This window comes from Brassica rapa, chromosome A09, assembly GCF_000309985.2.
Source record: "Brassica rapa cultivar Chiifu-401-42 chromosome A09, CAAS_Brap_v3.01, whole genome shotgun sequence".
Classification (NCBI taxonomy): Eukaryota; Viridiplantae; Streptophyta; class Magnoliopsida; order Brassicales; family Brassicaceae; genus Brassica; species Brassica rapa.
The window spans coordinates 1,133,824-1,157,256 of NC_024803.2; the positions used below are offsets into that span (position 1 = coordinate 1,133,824).

The window sequence follows — 23,433 nt, forward strand, 5'->3', positions numbered from 1 at the left end:
AATGTATATTAAACTATCTTTCATGGTAAATCGGCATCGTTTTAAGTTTTTGTCAATTTATTTAGTAAAACTTTATAATACTACTTAAATTGGTGGATTAACCATTATAAAATCGCTATTCTATAGAAAAACGGTGACAACAAAGGTTCCAAACCTCTTTGATCTTCATAGTATGTTAGTGAAATATGCAACTATGCATTAAAACAAAATTTTCATATTTTTGAATTTTTCTCAAAATCTATGTGTTAACCTCTTCGATAATATTGACTTTTTCGGTAAATACTCTATATACTGAATCCTATGATCTTTAGTGTTGTTTTAAAATTTCTAAACACATTATACATTTGTATTAATGTATTTTAAACTCTCTTTCTTGGTACATGGGCATCGTTTTAATTTTTTGTCAATTAATTTAGTAAAACTTCATAATACTCCCTAAATTGGTGGATTAACCACTATAAAATCGCTATTTTCTAAAGAAATGGAGACAACAAAGGTTCCAAACCTCTTTGACCTTCATAATATGTTAGTGGAGGATGTAACTATGCATTAAAACAGAATTTTCATATTTTTTGAATTTTTCTCAAAATCTATGTGTTAACTAACCCCTACGAAAATATTCAGTTTTTCGGTAAATGCTCTATATATTGAAGCCTATGATCTTTAGTGTTGTTTTTAAATTTCTAATCACATTCTACATTTTTATTAATGTATATTAAACTCTCTGTCATGGTACATTGACATCGTTTTAATTTTTTGCAAATTAATTTAGTAAATCTTCATAATACTCCCTAAATTGGTGGATTAATCGCTGTAAAATCGCTATTTTCTAAAAAAACGGGGACAACAAAAGTTCTAAACCTCTTTGACCTTCATCATATGTTAGTGAAAGATACAACTATGTATTTAAACATTTTTTTCATTTTTTTCAAAAATATTGAATATTTTGGTAAATGTTCTATATACTGAAGCCTATGATTTTTAGTTTTGTTTTTAAATTTTTAAATACATTCTACATTTTTGTTAACGTATCTTAAACTCTCTTTCGTGGTACATAGGTATCGTTTTAATTATTTATCAATTAATTTAGTAAAACTTCATTATACTCTCTAAATTGGTCGACTAACCAATATTAAATCGTTATTCTCTAAAAAAACGGAGACAAAAAAAGTTCCAAACCTCTTTGACCTTCATCATATGTTAGTGAATGATGCAACTATGCATTAAACTAGTATTTTCATATTTTTTGTTTTTTTTTTCTCAAAATCTATGTGTCAACCCCTACGAAAATATTGACTTTTTTGGTAAATACTCTATATACTGAACCCTATGATCTTTAGAGTTGTTTTAAAATTTCTAAACATATTATACATTTGTATTAATGTTTTTTAAACTCTCTTTCATGGTACATGGGTATCGTTTTAATTTTTTGTCAATTTATTTAGTAAAACTTCATAATACTCCATAAATTGGTGGACTAACCACTATAAAATCGATATTTTCTAGAGAAACGGAGACAACAAAAGTTCCAAACATATTTGACCTTCATCATATGTTAGTGCATGATGTAACTATGCATCAAAACATTATTTTTGAATTTTTCTCAAAATCTTTGTATTAACCCCTACAAAAATATTGATTTTTTCAGTAAATGCTCTATATACTGAAGCCTCTAATCTTTAGTGTTGATTTAAAATTTTAATTCACATTCTACATTGGTATTAATGTATATTAAACTCTCTTTCATTGTACATGAACATCATTTTAATTTTTTGTCAATCAATTTAGTAAAACTTCATAATACTCCCTAAATTGGTAGACTAACCACTATAAAATCTCTATTTTCTAGAGAAACGTAGAAAACAAAAGTTTCAAACCTCTTTGACCTTCATCATATGTTAGTGAAAGATGCAACTATGCACTAAAACAGTATTTTCATACTTTTGAATTTTTTTAAAAATCTATGTGTTAACCCCTACGAAAATATTGAGTTTTTCAGTAAATGTTCTACATACTGAAACCTATGATCTGTAGTGTTGTTTTAAAATTTCTAAATACATTCTACATTTGTATTAATGTATATTACTTGAGGGTAACAAGATCTTTTTCTCCTGAGAAAAATTCAACTATTGTGTTCTTTGCTATTGGCGTCAGGCCGTTCAGTAGAACCCTGATATGAGCAATCGTATTGAGAAATTTCATAATCTCCAAGGACACCGAGTTCTAGGCCGATATTGTATATCATTTTATCATGCTAGAAGTGAAGAGGTACTAGAAAAAGATTTGAGGGAAAAGAAGACAAAATGACTGATTTCCATCTCTACAAAATAACTATGCAGTGGTTGTAGTGGTATGGTCTGTTTTTGAGGACGCTTTGCATACCTTCCTCATATTCAAATCTAAACTTAAAACAGTATTTGCCTAGATCCGAACCTAGGATCTTGCCTTTGGAAGTCTAGATTTTAGGGAGTTCCTTGATGAATCAAGAGATTGGTTGCTCCTTAGGGTTTGTGAGCCTTTGATTAAAAGTATTGTTCTGGATGAGGAAGGAGTTGTCAAACTCCAGAGCACACACTCTCTTACATGTTGGTGGAACTGAGCTGACTGGAGACCTTTCCCTTTTCCTGCAGCAGTGAATTTTTGTGGACTCGTGAGGAATCTTCAACAAGAGAAAATGAAGCTTTCAGGTATGTGATAACTGAGATAAGAAAATGAGGGTTTAAAGGGAGGATGAAAGACGTTTGATGTTTGAAAAATGCCATTTGGAGGTCGTAGAGGAGTAGCAGTTGACTCTACACTGGACAGTGAAGTTGTTAGACGTCTCGGGGTCTTCCATGCTGCACTAGACTGGAGGATGGTCACTAAATTCGGACCATGTAGATCCTAAAACCCATACTAGGTATTTAATAGTGATTGTATGTAAGAGATCAAACCCATCTCACTACAATAGTGATAGGCACGGCACCCCCGGATATCTAGATCCTGAATACCATCCATCAATCAAACCAGTACACGAAGAAGAGCGATGCGTACAGGTGTTGACGGAATTGGAATTGAGCTGCTCATCTCCAGAACAGCCACAGAGCCATGTATATATGTGAGGAAGAGGAAGCATACTTAGGAGTAGAACCGAGGAACTACGTCGCTACTATTTAAACAACTCACTCATACCTTTGCCTTTACCATTATGTTTTGGTGTGTTTTGTCTTAATACCCTAATTAAAAGCCACAGAGCCATGTATATATGTGAGGAAGAGGAAGCATACTTAGGAGTAGAACCGATGAACTATGTCGCTACTATTTAAACAACTCACTCATACCTTTGCCTTTACCATTATGTTTTGGTGTGTTTTGTCTTAATACCCTAATTAAAAGTTTCAGATCTAAAAAACTATAACTATTTAATTTAGCAGAATTATGAAAATTAGACTACTAGAAATAAAAATTTTATTCATCAAATATTAAGAGAGATAACTTTACAATCCACAAAAAAAAATTAACAAGATTTCATATGAAATTTGGTTACTAGAAATAAATTTTTTTGTGCTATCTCATACTCATCTCTATTTTGTATGTTTATTTAGTTCAATAAATATAAAATAAAACTATCAAATTCAATGCATGTCAAATATATATATGAATCTTTATATTTATAACGCCTTTAGAGAACTTTTATGGAAGTTTTAGTCAGTTTTTGTAGATACCATGTATTTTATGTTATTGTTAGTAACATTTTGCAAGCTTACTCTATCTGAACAAAGACTTCCAAAAATTATGATATTATCATAAACGAAGTAATATATCGTATATATGTTCAAGGAATTACCATAACTTTTATATTGGCAAACCCTATAACACAAAAATTATGAAAAAAATTACATATAAAGAAACAATCTTCTAAATACCATTAATAAAGGGTAAAATGACTAAATTACTTCATATTCTATAATTTTATTTTAAATACCCTCCTAAATAATAAATTTTAAACCCTAATCACTAATTCCCATCCAAATATAAAACAAGAATATATTTTTTAATTAATGCTATTTCAAAAAAAATATTTTGTGTACTATTTTTTGAACAAATAAGTAATTTAGTGTTATCTAGTGTTTTCCTTTTTTTTTTAATCTCAGTTTTCAAATGATATTTCTCTGTCTGCGTTCCATGAATTGGAAATCTGACTGAAATAAAATTCCTTTCCACATACAAATAACAAATACATCAAATATAAATTCCTTTTACGTTACCGCGGTGGCCTTGAGTGTTAAGTATACTTGTATGATTTCACCTTTCACTTCACATTTCAGCTACTCTTTTAGATTCTCCCTTTCCGCTATTTTTTTTTTCCAAAAAAAAAAATGATTCATCTAAGAAAAGTGCCAAAATACATTGTAACTCTCAGCTTATTACTACCAGTTGCCTTGCTCCTAATATTCTTATCAACCGTCGTTTCATCTCATTCACCAACCCTCCACAAAACGCAGCATCTTACATCCTCCGGTAACACCACCGACCTCCTCGTCGCCACTTTAAATCAAACCATCTCCAAGGTCAATCTTTCTTCCTCAAACTTCTCCGAGCTCCAAACGAGTCTCGGCTCAAACCTAACACATCGCGACCGTTGCGCGTTTGGTGACTGTCTCGAGCTACTCGATGACACCGTCTTAGATCTTATCGCCGCTGTCTCGGAGCTCCAGTCTCCTTACCCGGTGTTCAACAGCGTCAGTATGTTGCTCAGCGCCGCTATGACGAATACACGAACGTGTCTTGATGGCTTTGCTTCTAGCGACGACGACGAGGACGAGAATACTTATGGCAATAGTAAAACGTATGGACTTGCTGAGAGCATGAGGGAGAGTCTTTACAATATCTCTAGACATGTCAGGGAATCACTAGCTATGCTTGAGAATATTCCGGGGAAATTAGAGAATGATGTTGGGTTTCCGACGTGGGTCGACCGGAAACTCCTTCAGGATCCGACAGATGAGACTAAGATTGATCTGGTGGTGTCTCGAAATGGTACTGGAAACTTCACAACCATTGGAGAGGCCGTGTCGGCCGCTCCCAACTTGAGCGAGACCAGGTATGAAAACGTTACATGTTAGGTTATTATTGGTAATGTTACATGCTTATCCCTTTTGCATGTTTTACAAATTATGAAATTATATTAAATAAGCTTTTAAAAATAATTTTAGTGTTTCTTTGTTTTTTGCCAGTTTAATGATTACTTTCCTTCTTATCTTTTGGGTCGATTTTATTTTGCTTCTTTTAAAAAAAACAGATTAATTCGATTCAAAAGAATAGTTAAGCATATTAATATCTAACTCTAAGGTATCGGGTGGTTCTTTATTTAATATCTAAAATTGTGCACATAAACACTTACGAATAAATTCAGAGAGTACCGTGGTGAAATGTTCATCAGAGCTTTTCGATGAATTACTTCTTTCTTTATAGAGATTTTTTTCTCAAAATATCTTAAACTTATGTAGTAATCGTCACGGATCTAACAACGACAAATCTTAAACTTGAAGAACCAGACAATTTTTATCATTCCTACACGTGATCAATGGCAATACCAATAAGTGTTGACAAAAAAAAACAATTAGTGTCAAGTCATCACAAATGTCTCATCAATTTTTATCATTCCTACACATAAACAACGCCACCCCAAATTCTCATAAACGTAAGTAAAAAAGCTAGATTTTTAATATCTCCAAATAAACTGTCCCTACTTATAAGATAGTTTAAGTAGAAGTGCAAAAAAAAAACATTAATGAAAAAATTGCGTAGAACATTAATTATACATATTTTTACTTCAAGAACATTGAATGAGAGACGTAGAAAAGTTATTGCATTCTCACCTTAATACATTTTTGATAGGAAGCTCTTTCAAAAATTTCTCACCAAAATATTACTATTGATTTTTTTTCTTTAAATATGAAAAATTCAAGAGAACCGTTTCTTTGTAAAGAATAAAAAATATTGAAAACACTGGTTTTACACTTGTCTTCTCTTGGTACAATTAGTTTTTAACCATTTAATTTTAATATAAAGTAAAATAAAACATAAAACTAACTTAAAATGCTAATATAATAAAAATTAATTAAATCTGGGAGACTGATCACTACAAATGATCTTGGTGCATCTTACACTACTTTTTTCATTAATTATTATTCATTTTATTCTTTTAAGATGCATGCTTCCAAAACTGAACACATTTGCTATCATATTTACTTTCAATCCTACCTGAAATTCATTCATTTTATTCAGTCTTTAGATTCTTGTTTATTTCTAAATAGCCATTTGATCTTCTATTTTGAACAGAAATCCAAATTTCTCATTTTTATTTATAAACAATAAATAGTTTTTCTTATAACGATAAACAATAAATAGTCGTTTGACCCTCCAAAAAAACAACAAAAATTTTGCTTCGACAATATTATTATTTTGGTTTAGTAATACATTTTTTGTCAACAGTTTAGTTATACATAATAATGCTTTATTTATTAATAACTTAATACTATGAGAGTAATATTGAAATTTTTTTATGATAGATTTGTGATATATATAAAGTGTGGAGTATATTTCGAAAACATTGAAATACCGAGGGAGAAAACGACGATAATGTTCCTCGGAGACGGAATCGGACAGACAGTAATAAAAGCTAACCGCAGCGGCGCAGATGGATGGACAGCATTTAACTCTGCTACTGTGGGTAAGTTTTCTTGATAATTTTCTTTATATTTTAGTTACAACTTATAACTTTAATCAAGCCCTTTCTCAAAAAAAAAAAAAAAAACTTATAACTTTAATTTATAAATCTATTAGTTATACGTTCTTTTTTGCTTATGCAGGCGTAAGAGGTAGTGGTTTCATAGCTAAGGACATATCATTCGTGAACGATGCTGGACCGACCAAGCACCAGGCTGTGGCGTTGCGTAGCGGGTCTGACCTCTCTGCTTTCTACCGATGCAGCTTTGAAAGTTACCAAGACACCATTTACGTCCACTCACACAAACAGTTCTATAGAGAATGCAATATATATGGCACGGTCGATTTCATATTTGGTGACGCAGCGGCTGTGTTCCAGAACTGTAGTCTCTATGCTCGTAGGCCAAACCCTAACCAGAGAATCACATATACTGCTCAAGGTCGAGAAGATCCTCGTCAACCCACGGGTATTTCTATAATAAACTGCAAGATCTTGGCTGCTCCCGATTTGGTCCCTGTGAAGACTGACTTCAAAGCATACTTAGGTCGTCCATGGCAATTATATTCTAGAACGGTTATTATAAAATCGTTTATTGATGATTTGGTTGATCCTGCTGGATGGTTGCAATGGAAAGACGATTTTGCTCTTGACACTTTATATTATGGAGAGTATATGAATGAAGGCCCCGGTTCGAACATGACAAACCGGGTCAAATGGCCCGGTTTTAAGCGTATCGAAACCGCAGTGGAAGCAACTCAGTTCACTGTCGGTCCGTTTATTGATGGTAACAAATGGCTTAACTCTACAGGAATTCCTTTTACTCTTGATCTCTAAGCTTGATCTTATATATAGAAATCTTGCAATAATATTAAAATGTAAGCAAAATGTTTGGTAACACTTACATAGCAATTGTAAGTAAGGTGATCAAATCATTTTAGACTAATGTATTTCCTCTTTGTAATGAACTTAGTCTAGTTAAACCATACATCGATTTGATCGCAATAATCTAAAGAACTCACAAAATCACCACGCGATCTCGTAAACACAAAAAAAAAAAACTTACCAACAAAAAGTTGACATAATGGCTAAAATTCTTGAATCACCTAGTAGAGGTCTAATTGTTTATTTGTTTAAATTTCACTGGAAAGAATATGTTCTCTTAAAATAATTAATTTAAAATGATATGGATCTCGTTCGAGGTAGAAATATGTATAAGCTTTGGGATTCAGAACTTTTTAATCATTAATTCAAAGAGATACAAGAAAACTTGAAGAAACAATTTTAGTTGTTCCGAAACGAGAAATAGAGCAAAACTATAACGGTGAACAAATAGAATCAACAAGTTCATGAACTCGATGTGCGATCCCTATGTTTCGGTCTGTCACAACCAATTAATCAACTACTCTGTAAACTAAAATATATGTACAATCAACATATCAACAACTTAAACAGCGAAGTCACACAAGCCCTGTTTATATGTAGGGATCAATCACAAGTAATGAGTTGGTTGCTTAACCACAAACCGTCCTTATATTAAACTAGCTCTTCAACTTGACATATAATCTTGGTTTAAGCTACAATAAAAATGATTTTCCATCACCAAGTTACAATACTCTTGTAACGTTTTGTAGTGGTTAATCTCTCTTTTTCATCCGTTGATTTAATTTATCCAAAAGAAAAGAAAAAAACAAAGTGGCCGATTGTGGAGGACAGGAGGGTGATCAAATTGGGTTTTACGTATGAGAAGGGTGCATGCATGTTAAACGAAAAAGACCTTTGAACGAATTATTCATTAAATTTTGTTACTTACCTTCTTTAACTCTTTGTTCAAAGTGGAATATTACAGCTAATACTAACTTCTTTTGAAAACAATCAGTGTTGTTTGTACTGTCCATAGCTAAGCCCTAAAAGAAAGTAACTATCATCTTTTAATTATGTTTTCCCATTCTCATCATTTCTGCTTCTATTATATCAAACAAATAATTTTTTAATTTGGAGCTTAGTTTAATTTTATTGTTGTTTGGTAATTTTGACGTGCTATTTTTATATATTAAATAAAAAGGTTGGACTGAATCTGTAAACAACATTTTTAAGAACATAAAAACATGCGTAAAACTCAGTTTTTGGTGAGTTAATAATTAATATTTTGACTGAAGCTGGTGCCTATATATTTGGAAATTTTATACATCTATGCATTTTACGTATTTTGTGAAAATCTTGATGTATTTAATGTGTATCTTTAAAAATAATTTATTCAAATTGAAGAAAGACGTCCATACTCGTATGTTTATGTTTGAGTACATTTATCATAAGTTGAAAGAATTACCATTGTCTAGAGGAAATGAGGTTGATGAGTAAAGTAATATTATTCCTTTGTCAAAAAAGTAATATTATTCGCAGTCTCTCTGTTATTTTAATCTTCGCCTCTATATCATTAGTTACCTTTAAGGGTTTATATATAAGACTACAAGCTCTCACTACAGTCTTGAAAAAAAAAGAAGATGCATAATCCAAGTAGAAAAACGTCAAAACACATAAATCTCAACTTACTAGCATTGACCTTTCACCTAATCTTCTTAATACCCACCGTTCATTCACGATCCACCCAGCGTCTAGCCGAACCCAATAACATCACTGAGCTCATCGTCGCTACTTTAAACCAAACTATCTTAAACGTCAATGTCTCTTACACTACCTTCTACAACCTCCAAAAACGTCTTGGTCCAAACATAGCTCGCCGTTACCGCTGCGCATTCGAAGACTGTCTCGGTCTACTCGATGACACTATCTTCGATCTTGAAACTGCAATCTCCAAGCTCCAAACTTCTTCTCTTGGGGCCCACGATGTCAATATGTTGCTCAGCGACGCCATGACGAACCAAGACACGTGTCTCGAGGGTTTCAAGACAAGTGGAATTCATGAAAAAAATAGTGATAACACGTATAAATTGACTGATAGCTTGAAGGATAGCATCTTAAAGATCTCTAGCAACCTCAGTAACTCTCTGGGCATGCTTCAGAAGATTCCAGGACATGAACTCTCCCCGGAAGCGTATGAGGTTGACGTTGAGTTCCCGAGTTGGGTCTTAGAGAATGACAAGAGACGCCTTCACGCTCCGGTGGAAAAAACTAAGTTTAATCTCATGGTGGCTCAAGATGGTACCGGAAACTTCACTACCATCAACGATGCGGTCTCGGCCGCTCCTACCTCGAGTGTAACAAGGTACATACATCTTACCTCAACGTAGTAAAGCACCAACGTTAACATTTGGAACAAAATTATAAAATCTATATTGGTACTATTTTATTTATTCTCAAGTAATACCAGTAGTAAAATTGGTGATGTCGGAACAAAGAAAAGATATGTACATGCATGTTTTGGCTTATCAATGTTGATAATATATGATTTTTTTCTTACTTTTTTTCAAATGTGATTTATGAAAATTTCACGATGTCATTGTTTTTTCTTCAGCTTTATGGTTCTAATATACACCAACATTAACATTAGGAACAAAAGTTTTAAAAATGCAAATCTACATTCATACATATTTTATTTATTATTCTCAAGTAACACCAGTTGTAAAATTGGTGATGTTAGTACAAAGAAAAGATATGCACATGCATGTTTTCGGTTTATCAATGTTGATAAATATGATTTTTTTTTCTTTCAAATGTTATATGTGAATTGGGCCATGTCATTGTTTTCGTTTAATTTTTCTTTGAACTTTATTCCTTTTTCATTAATTTATTGTTTTAGTATACACCCTTCAAAAATTTTTTTACAGGTTTATGATATATATAAAACGTGGGGTATACTTTGAGAACGTTGAGATACCGAAGAATAAGACAATAATAATGTTTGTGGGAGACGGTATCGGAAGAACAGTCATAAAAGCAAACCGCAGGAAGGGTAACTTGGGAACATTTCAAACTGCTACCGTAGGTTAGCCTTTGATCAAAATACTTTGGCTTTTTTTTCAAATGCTAATTGCTAAACATCTAGAAAAATAAGCTGCTTATAACGAGTAACGATTCTAGTTTTATGGCGTCGTCCAGGTGGCCACATACTTGATTTCTTATGGGTTTAGGCTGGGGCCGAATGATATGTCGAGCCCAAATAAAATCCAAATTTTCTTTCTTCAAAAAATAAATATAACCTAATGTTTTTTTTGCTAAAAAAATCCAACCTAATGTAATCTTCATATTATATATGGTTGTAGTATAACGAGTAACTAATAGACAATTGTTCATGCAGGCGTGAAAGGTGAAGGGTTCATAGCTAAGGATATATCATTCGTGAATTTTGCTGGACCGTCACCACAAGCCGTGGCATTGCGAAGCGGCTCTGACCACTCTGCTTTCTACCGTTGCTCGTTCGAAGGCTACCAAGACACTCTTTATGTCTATTCAGGCAAACAGTTCTACAGAGAATGTGATATATATGGTACGGTCGATTTCATATGTGGTAACGCGGCTGCTGTGTTCCAAAACTGTAGTCTTTTTGCTCGTAAACCAAATCCTGGGCAGAAAATCGTATACACCGCTCAAAGTCGCACTTGTCCGAACCAGTCTACTGGTATCTCTATGATTAACTGTAGATTCTTGGCCGCTCCTGATTTGATCCCTGTAAAAGGAAGCTTCGAGGCGTACTTAGGTCGACCGTGGAAAAACTTCTCTAGGACTATCATCATGAAATCGTTTATTGACGATCTGGTTGTTCCTGCCGGATGGTTGGAGTGGAACGGAAATTTTGCTCTTGAAACCCTACATTATGGAGAGTACATGAATGAAGGACCTGGATCAAACATTACAAACCGGGTCAAATGGCCTGGCTATAGACCCATACTAAACGAAACGGAAGCAACCCAATTCACAGTCGGTCCATTTATTGATGGTGGGACGTGGCTTAATTCAACCGGCATCCCATTTAATACCGGTTTGTAATCACAGATTTGATTGTAAACATGAGATCAAGTCACTTTAGACTTGTACCTAAAAATTAATATGATCAACATTCTATAATTTTTTTATCACTACAGGTCTGGTGGGTGTGTAGTTATGTATCCAACTCGAAAAATGACATACCCTAGCAAGTGAGAATAAATTATCTATATACGTTTAATGGTCTATTAAATTTCACATATATCATTAAATTAAACTAAAATCTAGTCAAAGAAATTTAGTTTCCAATATATGAAACTTAGTTTTGAGATAAAAGTTATAGCCTTTACCATCTGTTTTCTTGGTTGTTCATCAATAATGGATAAACTTTTACAGAGAAGCAGGAAAAGGAGAATAAGAACATGAATCCAAAGTTATTTTTGCTCTTTATAGATAACGTGTTTTGTTCTGGGGGTCATGAGGCATGTGGAATCATCACAGGAGCGCACATGATAAGTACGACATTCCCATCATCTCCATTATTATTATTCAATGCTACTCTTCATACCTATATAGATATAGCTAATTATACATGTACATATAGATATATAGGGTATCAATCTTGCTAAAATATGTAACCAACATTATCCATATATGGTTTATTAATTACTCGAAGAGTAGAGGGGAGTTAGTGCTCGATTAGTATCCAGTTAGAAAATGTGCCATGAGCTACCCGTGATTGTTTTTCTTTTTTTCTCAACAGTCCCGTCCGCAAATACCATGTTGCAGCATCCACTTATCTTCTCAGTCTTTTTGGGCCATCGAACCTGTTCAAGCGGACTTCTGGGCATGGAAGAGATTGCTTAAGCTCAGAATTCTAGCTATTAGATTCTGCAAATCTGTGCTAGGAAATGGACGAACAACTAGTTTCTGGTTTGACGCTTGGACGCCATTGGGCCAACTGATCACTTACTTGGGGCCTCTCGGTCCAAGGGCTTTAAGAGTCAGAAAGGAGGCAGTGGTAGCGGATGTTGCTAGAGACTCAGCGTGGTCTTTACCTCACCCCCGATCTCAACAGGAATTTGATATACACTCTCATCTCACTACTATAGCTCTTCCTCTATCTCATGATATTGTTGATGAATACGAATGGATTGTTGATGACTCTCCTTCAAATGTTTTCAGTGCCTCTACCACATGGGAAGCCCTGAGACCAAAGCAGGAGATTCAAGACTGGCATGACGTGGTCTGGTTCAAAGGATCAATACCGAAGCATGCCTTTACAATGTGGACAGCTAACTATGACAGGTTGCCAACAAAGGCCCGGCTTTCTACGTGGGGTCTCCCGATCTCACCCCTTTGCTCCTTCTGTTCAAGAGAACCAGAAACGAGGGAGCACTTGTTTTTGACATGCGAATACAGTCTCGAAGTCTGGAGCTACGTCTTCAGCAGATGCCATCCTCCTACCTCTCCACTCACGGACTGGGCAGAGCTACTCTCTTGGATCCGAGCCCCTAGCTCTAAGAGACTATCTCTGCTTAGGAAATTAACAACTCAAACTGTGGTGTTTCAGTTGTGGAAACAGCGAAATAACTTGATCCATAACAAGATCTCTCTCCCGGCGACCGCGGTCTTCAGGAGCATTGACAAAGAGCTGAGAAATGTTATCTCTGCTAGAAGGGAGTATAAGAGATTCAAAGATCTTATGGCAATGTGGCTTTGATAAGCCCTTAGTTTCTAGTTAAAATGTTGACCCATCTTGTTTTTCTTTTTTTTTGCCAAGATGGTTCAGAACCAAGATAATACTTTTTGTAGAATCTATTTTCATATATGATATTTACAGTTTAGCAAAAAAAAAAAAAATACCATGTTGCATGCGTTTGACACCAATTACAGATATTATATTATGATGTGATAGCATTTTGTTGATTTTTTTTATTTTTATTTTAGCTTATTGTTATCTCTGTTTATGCTAAACAAAAGTATAATTTCAAAATAATTATATGCATATATTTTTGGCAAAATGATATGCATATATTTAATGTTTTAATTAGTTGTAAATTTTTATTGAAATTTTAAAAGTATGTGGTTTGCCTTGTTACATCATTATTACATAATCCTTCTATTTTTATTTATAATTTTGTTGGTTAAATACTACCGAAGATACTTTATTTTATATATTTTCTATAAAAATATTATTTTGTCTTTAACCTAAAGTTTCTATCATATTTTAGGAAAAGTAAAAGGAGTGGAGGAAAATCCATTAGATTAGATAGGAAGAAATGGAACTTATTTATTAAAAAATCGCTAATGATAAATCATGTTTCAAATTCTATTTATAAGTTTTAATTAAATCTTATTTGCTTAGTTAACTTTTACATTTAAAAAAACTAATATTATAAAACAATAAAACTTCTAAAATGACTTATATATTAAAACAGTGGAATGTTACTAATGTCGATTATCATTCACAACACATAATTTAACAATATAGGATCAGAGACTGTTAACATGAAACGCAAAAAAAACAATTTTTTTGTCTGTTTGTGGTCTGAGGTCTTCATACAAAAAAACTGAACACAAAACTACAAAAATCTGGACTTGAAAATCAACATAAATGTGTAAAAGTACTACTAATCTATGAACCAATCACTACCACTAAGAATATGTTCAACTGAAAAAGAAAAGATGCTACATTAGATTGATTTGATCAGTTTTGTCTTTCATCACGTTTGTTTTATAATCAAGTAAAAACGACAAATGTTTGAGACGCAACAAAATCTAAAAACAGTTTTAACTTTGTGATCCTTGTAAGATCTAAAAATAATAGTTTTGAAATTAGTGAAAATATAAAGGATTGTCTCGATAAAGTAAATCACACTGTTCATCTGCAATGTAATTTGGGCCCTCGACGTTTATTTTAATTTTCCGTAAATTAAGTGATTGGCTTGTTGATAAGTTATGACAATCATTACTCTATCGCATTTACTTGTACAGCATCATTCAAATAATTGTAACCTTTTTAGCATAAAACATAACAATATGCAATAGCACTCCCATATGTTACGGACTCCTCTTAAAGAGAAACCACTAATAATGCCTAATAATTGTTTATAATGGCCAGAGCTTATTGTTCATCATAGATTCGTATGGAAAAAGCTTGTCACATGCACACATGTATGTGGAATGATTACAAAGTCACGTTGAAAATCCATCATCATTATCGAACAATCTACTAAAAGTATGTTCACGAGATTGTCTAGGCAACTGTTAACTGTTTAAAGCTAAGTTAAAAAAAAACGGTTAACTGTTTAAGAGTAGGCAACGGTTTGATGTAAATTTGATCGTTATAAGAGAATGCAGAAATAAACGAAAGTAATTGGCACGTCGATGTATGTGGCTTATCCTTTATTCGTGACAGATAAATCCAGCTTAATAGCGTTTGAAGGTGAAGTTTACTATAAAAAGTGATCGTTTGTGTCATGTATCTACAATTTCATTATACGAGAAATCAAAAGGATTACAATTTTTAAATCACTATAATCTTTTATAAACCTTTGAACACCTAAAAATATTTATTTAGAGCATTTTCAACAATGACACCAAATTTGGTGTGGAAATTACACTAAATTTAGTATTTTGGTGTCAAAACCTTTTGGTCATCTCCAACGATGACACTAAATTTAATATCAAAAATAATATTATACTAGGTATTTTGCCCGCGATGCGGGCTTAAACATTTTCATAATTTTTGAAAAGTTCTTTGTACACTATATTTATTATACTAAAATAAATCTTCAAATAACTTAGTATTATATTTTTAATTATATAATTGAAAAATATTATTTGATTAATATTTAATTATATAATGTATGTTTTAACTTTTTACTAAAATACCTTTTCAGATACAATAAAAAAAAAAAATATATATATATATAGAAATTATCTTTTTTAATTATATTTTTAGATTTTGGATAATTCAATATTCTATTTTTAATTATATAATTAAGAATTTTATTTGATAAGTATTTAGTTATATAATTCATGTTTTAACTTTTTACTAAAATACTTTTTCAGATAACAATACAATATATACATAAATTATCTCTTTTAAAAATTATATTTTCAGATTTTGGATAATTCTAACTATTATTAATAATTCAATATTCTATTTTTAATTATGTAAGTAAGAATTTTATTTGATTAGTATTTAGTTATATTATTCATGTTTTTAAATTTTTACTAAAAGACCTTTAGATAACAATACAATATATACAGAAATTAACTCTTTTTAAAATTATATTTTCAGATGTTGGATAATTCTTACTATTATTAATTTTATTCAATTATATAATTAAATCAATTAAAATTTCGTTTTTATTTTTTAATTTAGTTATACATTTTATTCATTAAGGATATAAACGATATTAACCACTCTAACTTTTAACGTGAGAGCACGATTCCAAAAATTTACTTCGCAAATAATAGTATAGATATGATTTGATATTTTTAGTTTCAAGTTTCAACACGAAATTTCACGTGACCAAATCCAAGCGATTGTTTATTAAATTACATGAACATAATATATTCTGATTCGAAACCATAATGTTAATTAACTCTCGGGTCTACAATAACTAAACTAATTTACATAGTAACCCCTAATTGAAACCTGTAACTATCTATAGTAACAAGTTATAAGAGATTCAAAGCATATTAATAATGGTATAATTATTTATTTGGTAATATGATAACTATATTTATTTATGTAATAAAAAAGTTATATAACGGTGATATTTCAGCAAATAATGATGTACCCATTTTGTTAAACATAATCCCAAACCACAGAGTCCAAAAGTTATATTGTGAGTAGCCACACTTTAGAAATTTGTCCCCTGAAATTTATCTAGTAAAACAATTTAAACTGTTTCATATAATAACTTAAAGTAACAATTAAATCAGCCACAGAAAAAGTAGTAAATTAAATTGAACAATAATTAAACTATTTCCATTATATTGTTGTTCAAAATTCAAATGGTTATGCGCTCATTATATTGGTCAAAGTCTTCTGATATCGATTTCCATTTAGACTCATCAGTCTGAAACTATGATTGAACTACTGTAAACAAATTTGAATGATAAAATCTCGAATATTAATAAAAAGAATGATATTTTGGAATAAATAAAAGTTAGATCGGTTTGTCTTTTACAAAATTCAGAAGCACCGAATCTTATCTAAATATCAGATACGTAATCAAGTACATGCAAGAATAGAATCAGACACACAAGTAAAATGAATCTTTAGTCATAACTTAGATTTGCGAATGGGCTTCCCCATCTCCCACCGAGTCCAAACAAGCAGCAGGAGTACGGACAATGAGTTATTACTGAATATTATCAAAAAAAAACCCCTCTAGTTTTCATTTATTCCGATTTTGTCCCAAACTATCCAACTAGTCATTTCTCTCTTTTTTCTGACAAAGCAAATTTTTATTTACCATATATGTTGATAAAAAAAGAGCAGTCAAGAACATTTTTTACCATGCCACAGAGACAGTGAGAGAAGAGAGGAGAGAGAGTGAGAGACACACAAACCTTTCTCCCCCTATAAAAGAACAGAGCTACTTCCTCTGTTTCCCACAAAGCAGCTTCTGCTACCTGTCTAGCTCATTGGTTAGTTAACTGAAGCTCTGCTCTCTCAGAGAGAAATGGCTCTCCTTTTCTTTTCTTCTTCCTCCTTTGACTTCAGAGTCTTCATTGTCCTCTCTTTCTTCATCGTTCTCTGCAATGGCTCCTCCTACTCTTCTTCTTCTCCTTCCTCTTCTCTTCTCAGCACTCACCACCATCGTCACCACATCGCCAAGCACAACTACAAAGACGCTCTCACCAAATCCATCCTCTTCTTCGAAGGCCAAAGGTCTGGGAAGCTTCCTCACAACCAGAGAATGACTTGGAGAAGAGACTCTGGCCTCTCTGATGGCTCTGCTCTTCATGTAAACTTTCCTCAACTCTCTTTTCAATTTTACAAGTTTTATTGTTCTGTTTAATGGAAATTATGAACTGGGTTTGCTTATTTACTGAGAGTTTTCATCAATGTGGGTTAAACTATGTACCAATATCATCAAAAGATTCAACCTTTTTTATTCATGGGTTTACTTTTGACAGAAACAGAGTAAAAGTCAGTTTTTTTTTTCAAAAACAGAGTATGAAGTTAGTTTCTTGGATAGAAAAAGAGTAAAAGTTGATCTTTTTACAAAAACATAGTAAGAGTAAAAGTTGATTTTCTTACAAAAACATAGTAAATTAAAAGTTGTTTTTTTTTACAAAAACAGAGTATTAAGTTAGTTTTCTACAGAAACAGAGTATAAAGTTAGTTTTTTTAATCTTTGTTTGGTTGTTAGGTGGACTTGGTTGGAGGATACTATGATGCAGGAGACAACATCAAGTTCGGTTTCCCAATGGCGTTCACAACAACAATGCTCTCATGGAGTGTAATTGAGTTCGGTGGTCTCATGAAATCTGAACTACCAAACGCTAAAGCAGCCATTCGCTGGGCAACAGACTATCTCCTCAAAGCCACTGCACGTCCTGACACCATTTACGTCCAAGTTGGTGATGCGAACAAAGACCATTCTTGTTGGGAAAGACCAGAAGACATGGATACACAGAGAAGTGTGTTTAAAGTAGACAAGAACACTCCTGGTTCTGATGTCGCTGCCGAAACAGCCGCCGCTCTCGCCGCAGCTGCTATCGTTTTCAAGAAGTCTGATCCTTCTTACTCCAAGATCCTCCTTAAACGAGCCGTTAGAGTAAGTACAAAAAAAAACTTGTGAAAACCAAACTTTTTCAGACAAAAGTTGTTTAACAAGAAACTTGATTGGTCTTGTTGTTAGGTTTTTGCATTTGCTGACAAATACAGAGGAACCTATAGTGCAGGATTGAAGCCAGAAGTTTGTCCATTTTATTGCTCTTACTCTGGTTATCAGGTAAATGGGATTCTCCACACATAATAAATAAATTAAATTGTAAAAAATAAAATAATGATTTTTAGGAAAAAATAAAGAAATTAAAGAATGTTTTTTTTTTTTACTAAAGGCTGATTCAAGAATGTTTTTTGGTTCTTGATTTGCAGGATGAGTTGTTGTGGGGAGCTGCTTGGTTACAAAAAGCTACAAAGAATGTAAAATATTTGAACTACATAAAGATGAATGGACAAGTCCTTGGAGCTGCTGAGTATGACAACACTTTTGGTTGGGACAACAAGCATGCTGGAGCCAGAATCCTTCTTACAAAGGTAGAAATTTTCTTTACAAAATAATTATGTTAGATAAAAAAAGTCTATAACTAAGTTTGATTTGTTGTTGTGAAGGCGTTTCTAGTTCAGAAAATGAAGACACTGAGTGAATACAAAGGTCATGCTGATAATTTCATCTGCTCTGTTATTCCTGGTGCTCCTTTCTCTTCTTCTCAGTACACACCGGGTACCAACATTTTTACCCCTTCATCTTCCTTTAGTTTAGGGATTTAATCTCCAGTAAAGAACGTTATTTATCCCTTATTTCATGGTAATTATTTCGTGATGTTATACTTTCCGGAAACCATGTAATTTTTTATGTATTTACTTTATGCTGATTTCTTTTCCATTTTAGGGTGATATTCTTTTGATAAATATGTTATTTATTTGCTAAATAAGAGGAAATATAATACTGGTGCAATACTAAACATTTTTGTACATATATTATGCAGGTGGATTATTATTTAAAATGTCAGATGCTAACATGCAATACGTGACGTCTACATCGTTCTTGCTCTTGACCTACGCCAAATACTTAACCTCCGCAAGAACTGTCGTCCACTGCGGTGGCTCAGTCTACACTCCTGGCCGCCTCCGCTCAATCGCCAAAAAGCAGGTGGATTATCTACTTGGAGACAACCCATTGGGGATGTCTTACATGGTTGGTTACGGTCCGAAATTCCCACGGAGAATCCACCACCGTGGCTCCTCCTTACCTTGCGTTGCAAGCCACCCGGCCAAGATTCAGTGTCACGAAGGCTTCTCCATCTTGAACTCTCAATCTCCAAACCCTAATATCCTCGACGGTGCAGTGGTTGGTGGTCCTGACCAGCACGATCGCTTCCCAGACGAACGGACTGACTACGAGCAGTCTGAGCCAGCTACTTACATCAATGCACCACTCGTTGGAGCTCTTGCCTACTTCGCTCATTCCTATGGTCAACTCTAGTTGTAACCTTTGGATTCAATCTAGTAATGAGTGTTTAGTTAAGGAAAAAAAATAAACGTCAAGGAAGTTATCTATGTTTTTTATGTTTGGTCGAAAATCTGATCACAAGAGGACATTGGTCCAAGGGATGGCTTTATTCGGTTCGTTATATTACGTCAAGTGTAATCTTATCGTGGTTATTAATGTTATCGTCTTTTAAATTTCTTTTAAATTATTCTATCCATGTTTTTTGTACGTTTGTGTGATAATTTTACTATATCCACAGCTGTTTTGAGCCATAACATGGCGATTGTGATTTCTTGATTGGCTCCCAACTTCTTGGAGTGTTGGGAAATATAGAGAAATTATAAAACAAATACAACAATTTTGGAACGTAATATTAGTAGAATTAGCGTGAAGTTATATACAGTTAAATGATTGCATTAGTGGAATATGTAGTCTTTTGTGTGTTTATGTGGGAATAATGTCTTAAAGCAGAACAAAAACGTAAGAGAACTTACATAAAAACGAGCGAAATTATGCTTTAGCGTGGAGGGAACATTATAAAGATTTAACAAGAATCTAATTTAACAGCTCAAGTGGAACTTCGAGTTCCGGGATTCATTGGTTTTATTAAACAATCTCACATAGTTTTTTTGTTTTTTTTTGCTAAAATTTACAATCTCACATTTGAGAGACCAATATCCTAAAAATAAAAGTTTTAACGAGAATACTTTTTAGTCTAGTGATCGGACAAAGATTTTAGTTTTCACATTCATCATAAGTTGAAAGATTGATGTAATAGATTTTTTAAAATTTAAAAATGATTTTTTAAATTTTAACAATGGATTTGCGTCAGTAATTATTTAAGTAAAACATAACTAAATGATAATTTTAATATGAAAATGAAATAATATATTTATATTAAAATAAAAAGTTGAAAAATAAAGAATTGGAATAGTAAAATAAATTTTCAAACCCTTGAATAGTACTTTTATTGAAAATGTAAGCAAGTATTTTTGTTTTTTTAAATACTAAACGAGAGAAAAGAATGATGATTGATGTTTATTGCATTGGGAGAACAATTTTCCACGGCACGAGAAGCGAGTAATTGACCAGAGAGAGAAGTGTACTTTCTCATTGGTCAATTAAAGCTGCTTTTGTCATCTCTTCTCTTCTGTCAGGTTTTCTCTAGAGTATCTATAGTACTCACGCATCAGTTGTGTATCTCGATATTTATCAATAAATGTGACAGTTTAATTTAAAATATATTGAGGAACCCATACTGTTCTGTTTGTTTTTAAATTTTAATATCCAGTCAAATCTTTAGCAGCCCATTTTTATAGAGTGATTTACATTTAAAGGCAGTTTCTGAGTTTTTATTACACTCAGAGACAGTTTCAACTACTGAGGTAGTTTATCTCAACTAAAACAGAACGAAACATTGGTTTTTCCAACTAGTGGGACCCATCTGTTTCTCTTTCTTCTTCTTCTTCTTTTGTCGTTGTTTTTTTTTGTTTCTAGCCAAAAATGAATTTTATTATCTCTTAATCTTTTCAAACAAAAAAAAGAAGACACGAAGATCTTAAACACTTCAGACCCGTTATAATATATACCTCCAAAGCCCTTGTGTTCAGTTCATCTCCACTTGTGCTCTTTAACTCATCTTCTTTGACAAAAAACTCATTATTTTTGAAATCTGAATGTGAAAAATATTTTATAGATGATAAAACTACGATCTTGAAGTATAACATATAATTAAAATATAAAAGAATGAAAGATTATGTGAAAGAAATCAATGGCGGCCGTAATTTTTTTGGAGAAAACCCTAAAATTTTGAAGAAGACGAAAATATATTTACTAAAATGCCACTGATTAAAAAATTTGAAAATAAACAAAATATGTACACATTCATGGGTCGTACACATGGATAATAATGTGTATGTACACTATTATATTAATAATTTGTAAACACATATAAAAGTGTTTGCGTGTTTAACATTTATTTATAAAAGAAATTTACAAGTATGTACACTATTTTATCAGATATATTGCATTCAATTGTGTTTTGATATTGGTAAGTTTGAACATGTCCATGTTGTGTAATATAAGTAAATATGTACATTTCCATGTTCAATGTTCATATGGACAACGTGGGAACAACCATTTGTACAAATGAATCGGTGTATATGAATCATTTCGTATAATATGATACACGTGGACAGTAGAATATATGTGTACACGTTGAGGATATTTAACACACTGAATAGTTTTAATGTATCATTCAAAATGTGATTTTGAGATTTTAACCAGACAATGTGATTTGCGGTTTTAGTGGAGAAGCATGATTGTACAGTACATTGCTTTAATGATATATAATATACACACAAGTGAAGATGGACACATAAACACATATAAACATGTACACGTGTACACATGTTAACATGTACAAATTTACACATGTATGCATTCCAAACCCTGATTATGCAATTATGTATACAAATACAATATTAACAATTAAATACTACTTAAATAATCAAAATTAAGTAATAAGATGCAATAATAACATCTAAATGCTCATATTGTACATGTACATCTATTTCATAGATGTACATATGTACATCAACTTCAAAGTGTACATGTGTACACTGCATATGTTCTTTAGATATAAACAAATTGCACCACAATTGCATAGAATATTATAATTAAAATAAAATTATAGAGTTAGATCACAATTAGATAGCATGTTTTTTCACTAAAACCGCAAATCAAATTGTCTGGTTAAAAATCCAAAAACAAAAAAAAATCAAATTTTGAATGATACTTGAAAGGTACTTAGTGTGTTAAATATCGTCAACGTGTACACATATATTCTACTGTCCATATGTACAATATTATATGAAATGATACATGTACACATAATCATTTGTACATTTTTCATATTATGATATTTAATAATTTTAATGATTTTGAGAATAGTTGCTAAAAAGATGTATTTATAGGTTTTTGGTAAATTTTTTTCTTCATTTCATTCGAAAGGGTCTAAAATACAAATTTAAAAGTTTTAATTTAACTGAAGATGACTTATTTGCAAATCTGAAAGTTTTAGGGCAATAGTGGAAATATTTAAAATTACAAAGACCACATACGAAAATTAAGAAAAATTAATTTCAAGGTCCAACAATGGCGATATAATCTCAGATGCGGCGGCGGCTTCCCTTTACGGTCCACCGGAGGCACAAAGACAGGCTGAGATCACCACAAACACCTTTTGGGACACCGTGGAAGATAGTCTGAGGGCACAAGGTTGATGTTTTCCATCGGACTTGAGATATTACAAAAGAGAAGATCTGTGTAGAAGAAAAGAGATGGTAGTAGAGCTCGTCGTACTTGTGAATTACGGTGGAACACTTATTGACTTACGTCAATCATGATATCTATGGTTTGTGATGGTAAATCAGTCATTATGAGCTAAATTTGTGGCTCAATCTGAATTTTGCAAAAAAATCTTTTAAAATAAAAAGATTAGAAGTCAGAGATTTTAAAATGAAGAAGATGAAAAAGTTCGAGAGAAAAAAAGAAGAAGATAAAAGATAGTTGAAAGTGGATCAAGAAGATAAG

At 32.4% G+C, this 23,433-nt stretch overlaps 4 protein-coding genes across 4 annotated transcripts; all 4 read left to right on the top strand.

Moving 5' to 3' along the window:
* The first annotated feature begins 1,877 nt into the window (after nucleotides 1–1,877).
* LOC103836759 (probable pectinesterase/pectinesterase inhibitor 40) lies at nucleotides 1,878–7,855 on the top strand. The gene is made up of 3 exons (XM_018655007.2): nucleotides 1,878–5,083; nucleotides 6,555–6,715; nucleotides 6,855–7,855. Exons 1-3 carry the CDS (start codon nucleotides 4,359–4,361, stop codon nucleotides 7,544–7,546), a joined length of 1,578 nt encoding a protein of 525 aa, XP_018510523.1. The 5' UTR covers nucleotides 1,878–4,358; the 3' UTR covers nucleotides 7,547–7,855.
* A 1,328-nt stretch (nucleotides 7,856–9,183) lies between these two features.
* Nucleotides 9,184–11,745, top strand: LOC103836760 (probable pectinesterase/pectinesterase inhibitor 39). Its single transcript, XM_009113053.2, has 3 exons — nucleotides 9,184–9,935; nucleotides 10,498–10,655; nucleotides 10,968–11,745. Exons 1-3 carry the CDS (start codon nucleotides 9,214–9,216, stop codon nucleotides 11,654–11,656), a joined length of 1,569 nt encoding a protein of 522 aa, XP_009111301.1. The 5' UTR covers nucleotides 9,184–9,213; the 3' UTR covers nucleotides 11,657–11,745.
* Nucleotides 11,746–12,015: 270 nt separating this feature from the next.
* LOC103836826 lies at nucleotides 12,016–13,316 on the top strand. Its single transcript, XM_009113119.1, has 2 exons — nucleotides 12,016–12,075; nucleotides 12,357–13,316. The coding sequence occupies exons 1-2, from the start codon at nucleotides 12,016–12,018 to the stop codon at nucleotides 13,314–13,316; spliced, it is 1,020 nt and encodes a 339-aa protein (XP_009111367.1).
* Nucleotides 13,317–17,205: 3,889 nt separating this feature from the next.
* Nucleotides 17,206–20,047, top strand: LOC103836761 (endoglucanase 17). Its single transcript, XM_009113054.3, has 6 exons — nucleotides 17,206–17,583; nucleotides 17,992–18,399; nucleotides 18,484–18,576; nucleotides 18,723–18,884; nucleotides 18,960–19,071; nucleotides 19,337–20,047. Exons 1-6 carry the CDS (start codon nucleotides 17,299–17,301, stop codon nucleotides 19,831–19,833), a joined length of 1,557 nt encoding a protein of 518 aa, XP_009111302.1. The 5' UTR covers nucleotides 17,206–17,298; the 3' UTR covers nucleotides 19,834–20,047.
* The last annotated feature ends 3,386 nt before the right edge of the window (nucleotides 20,048–23,433 follow it).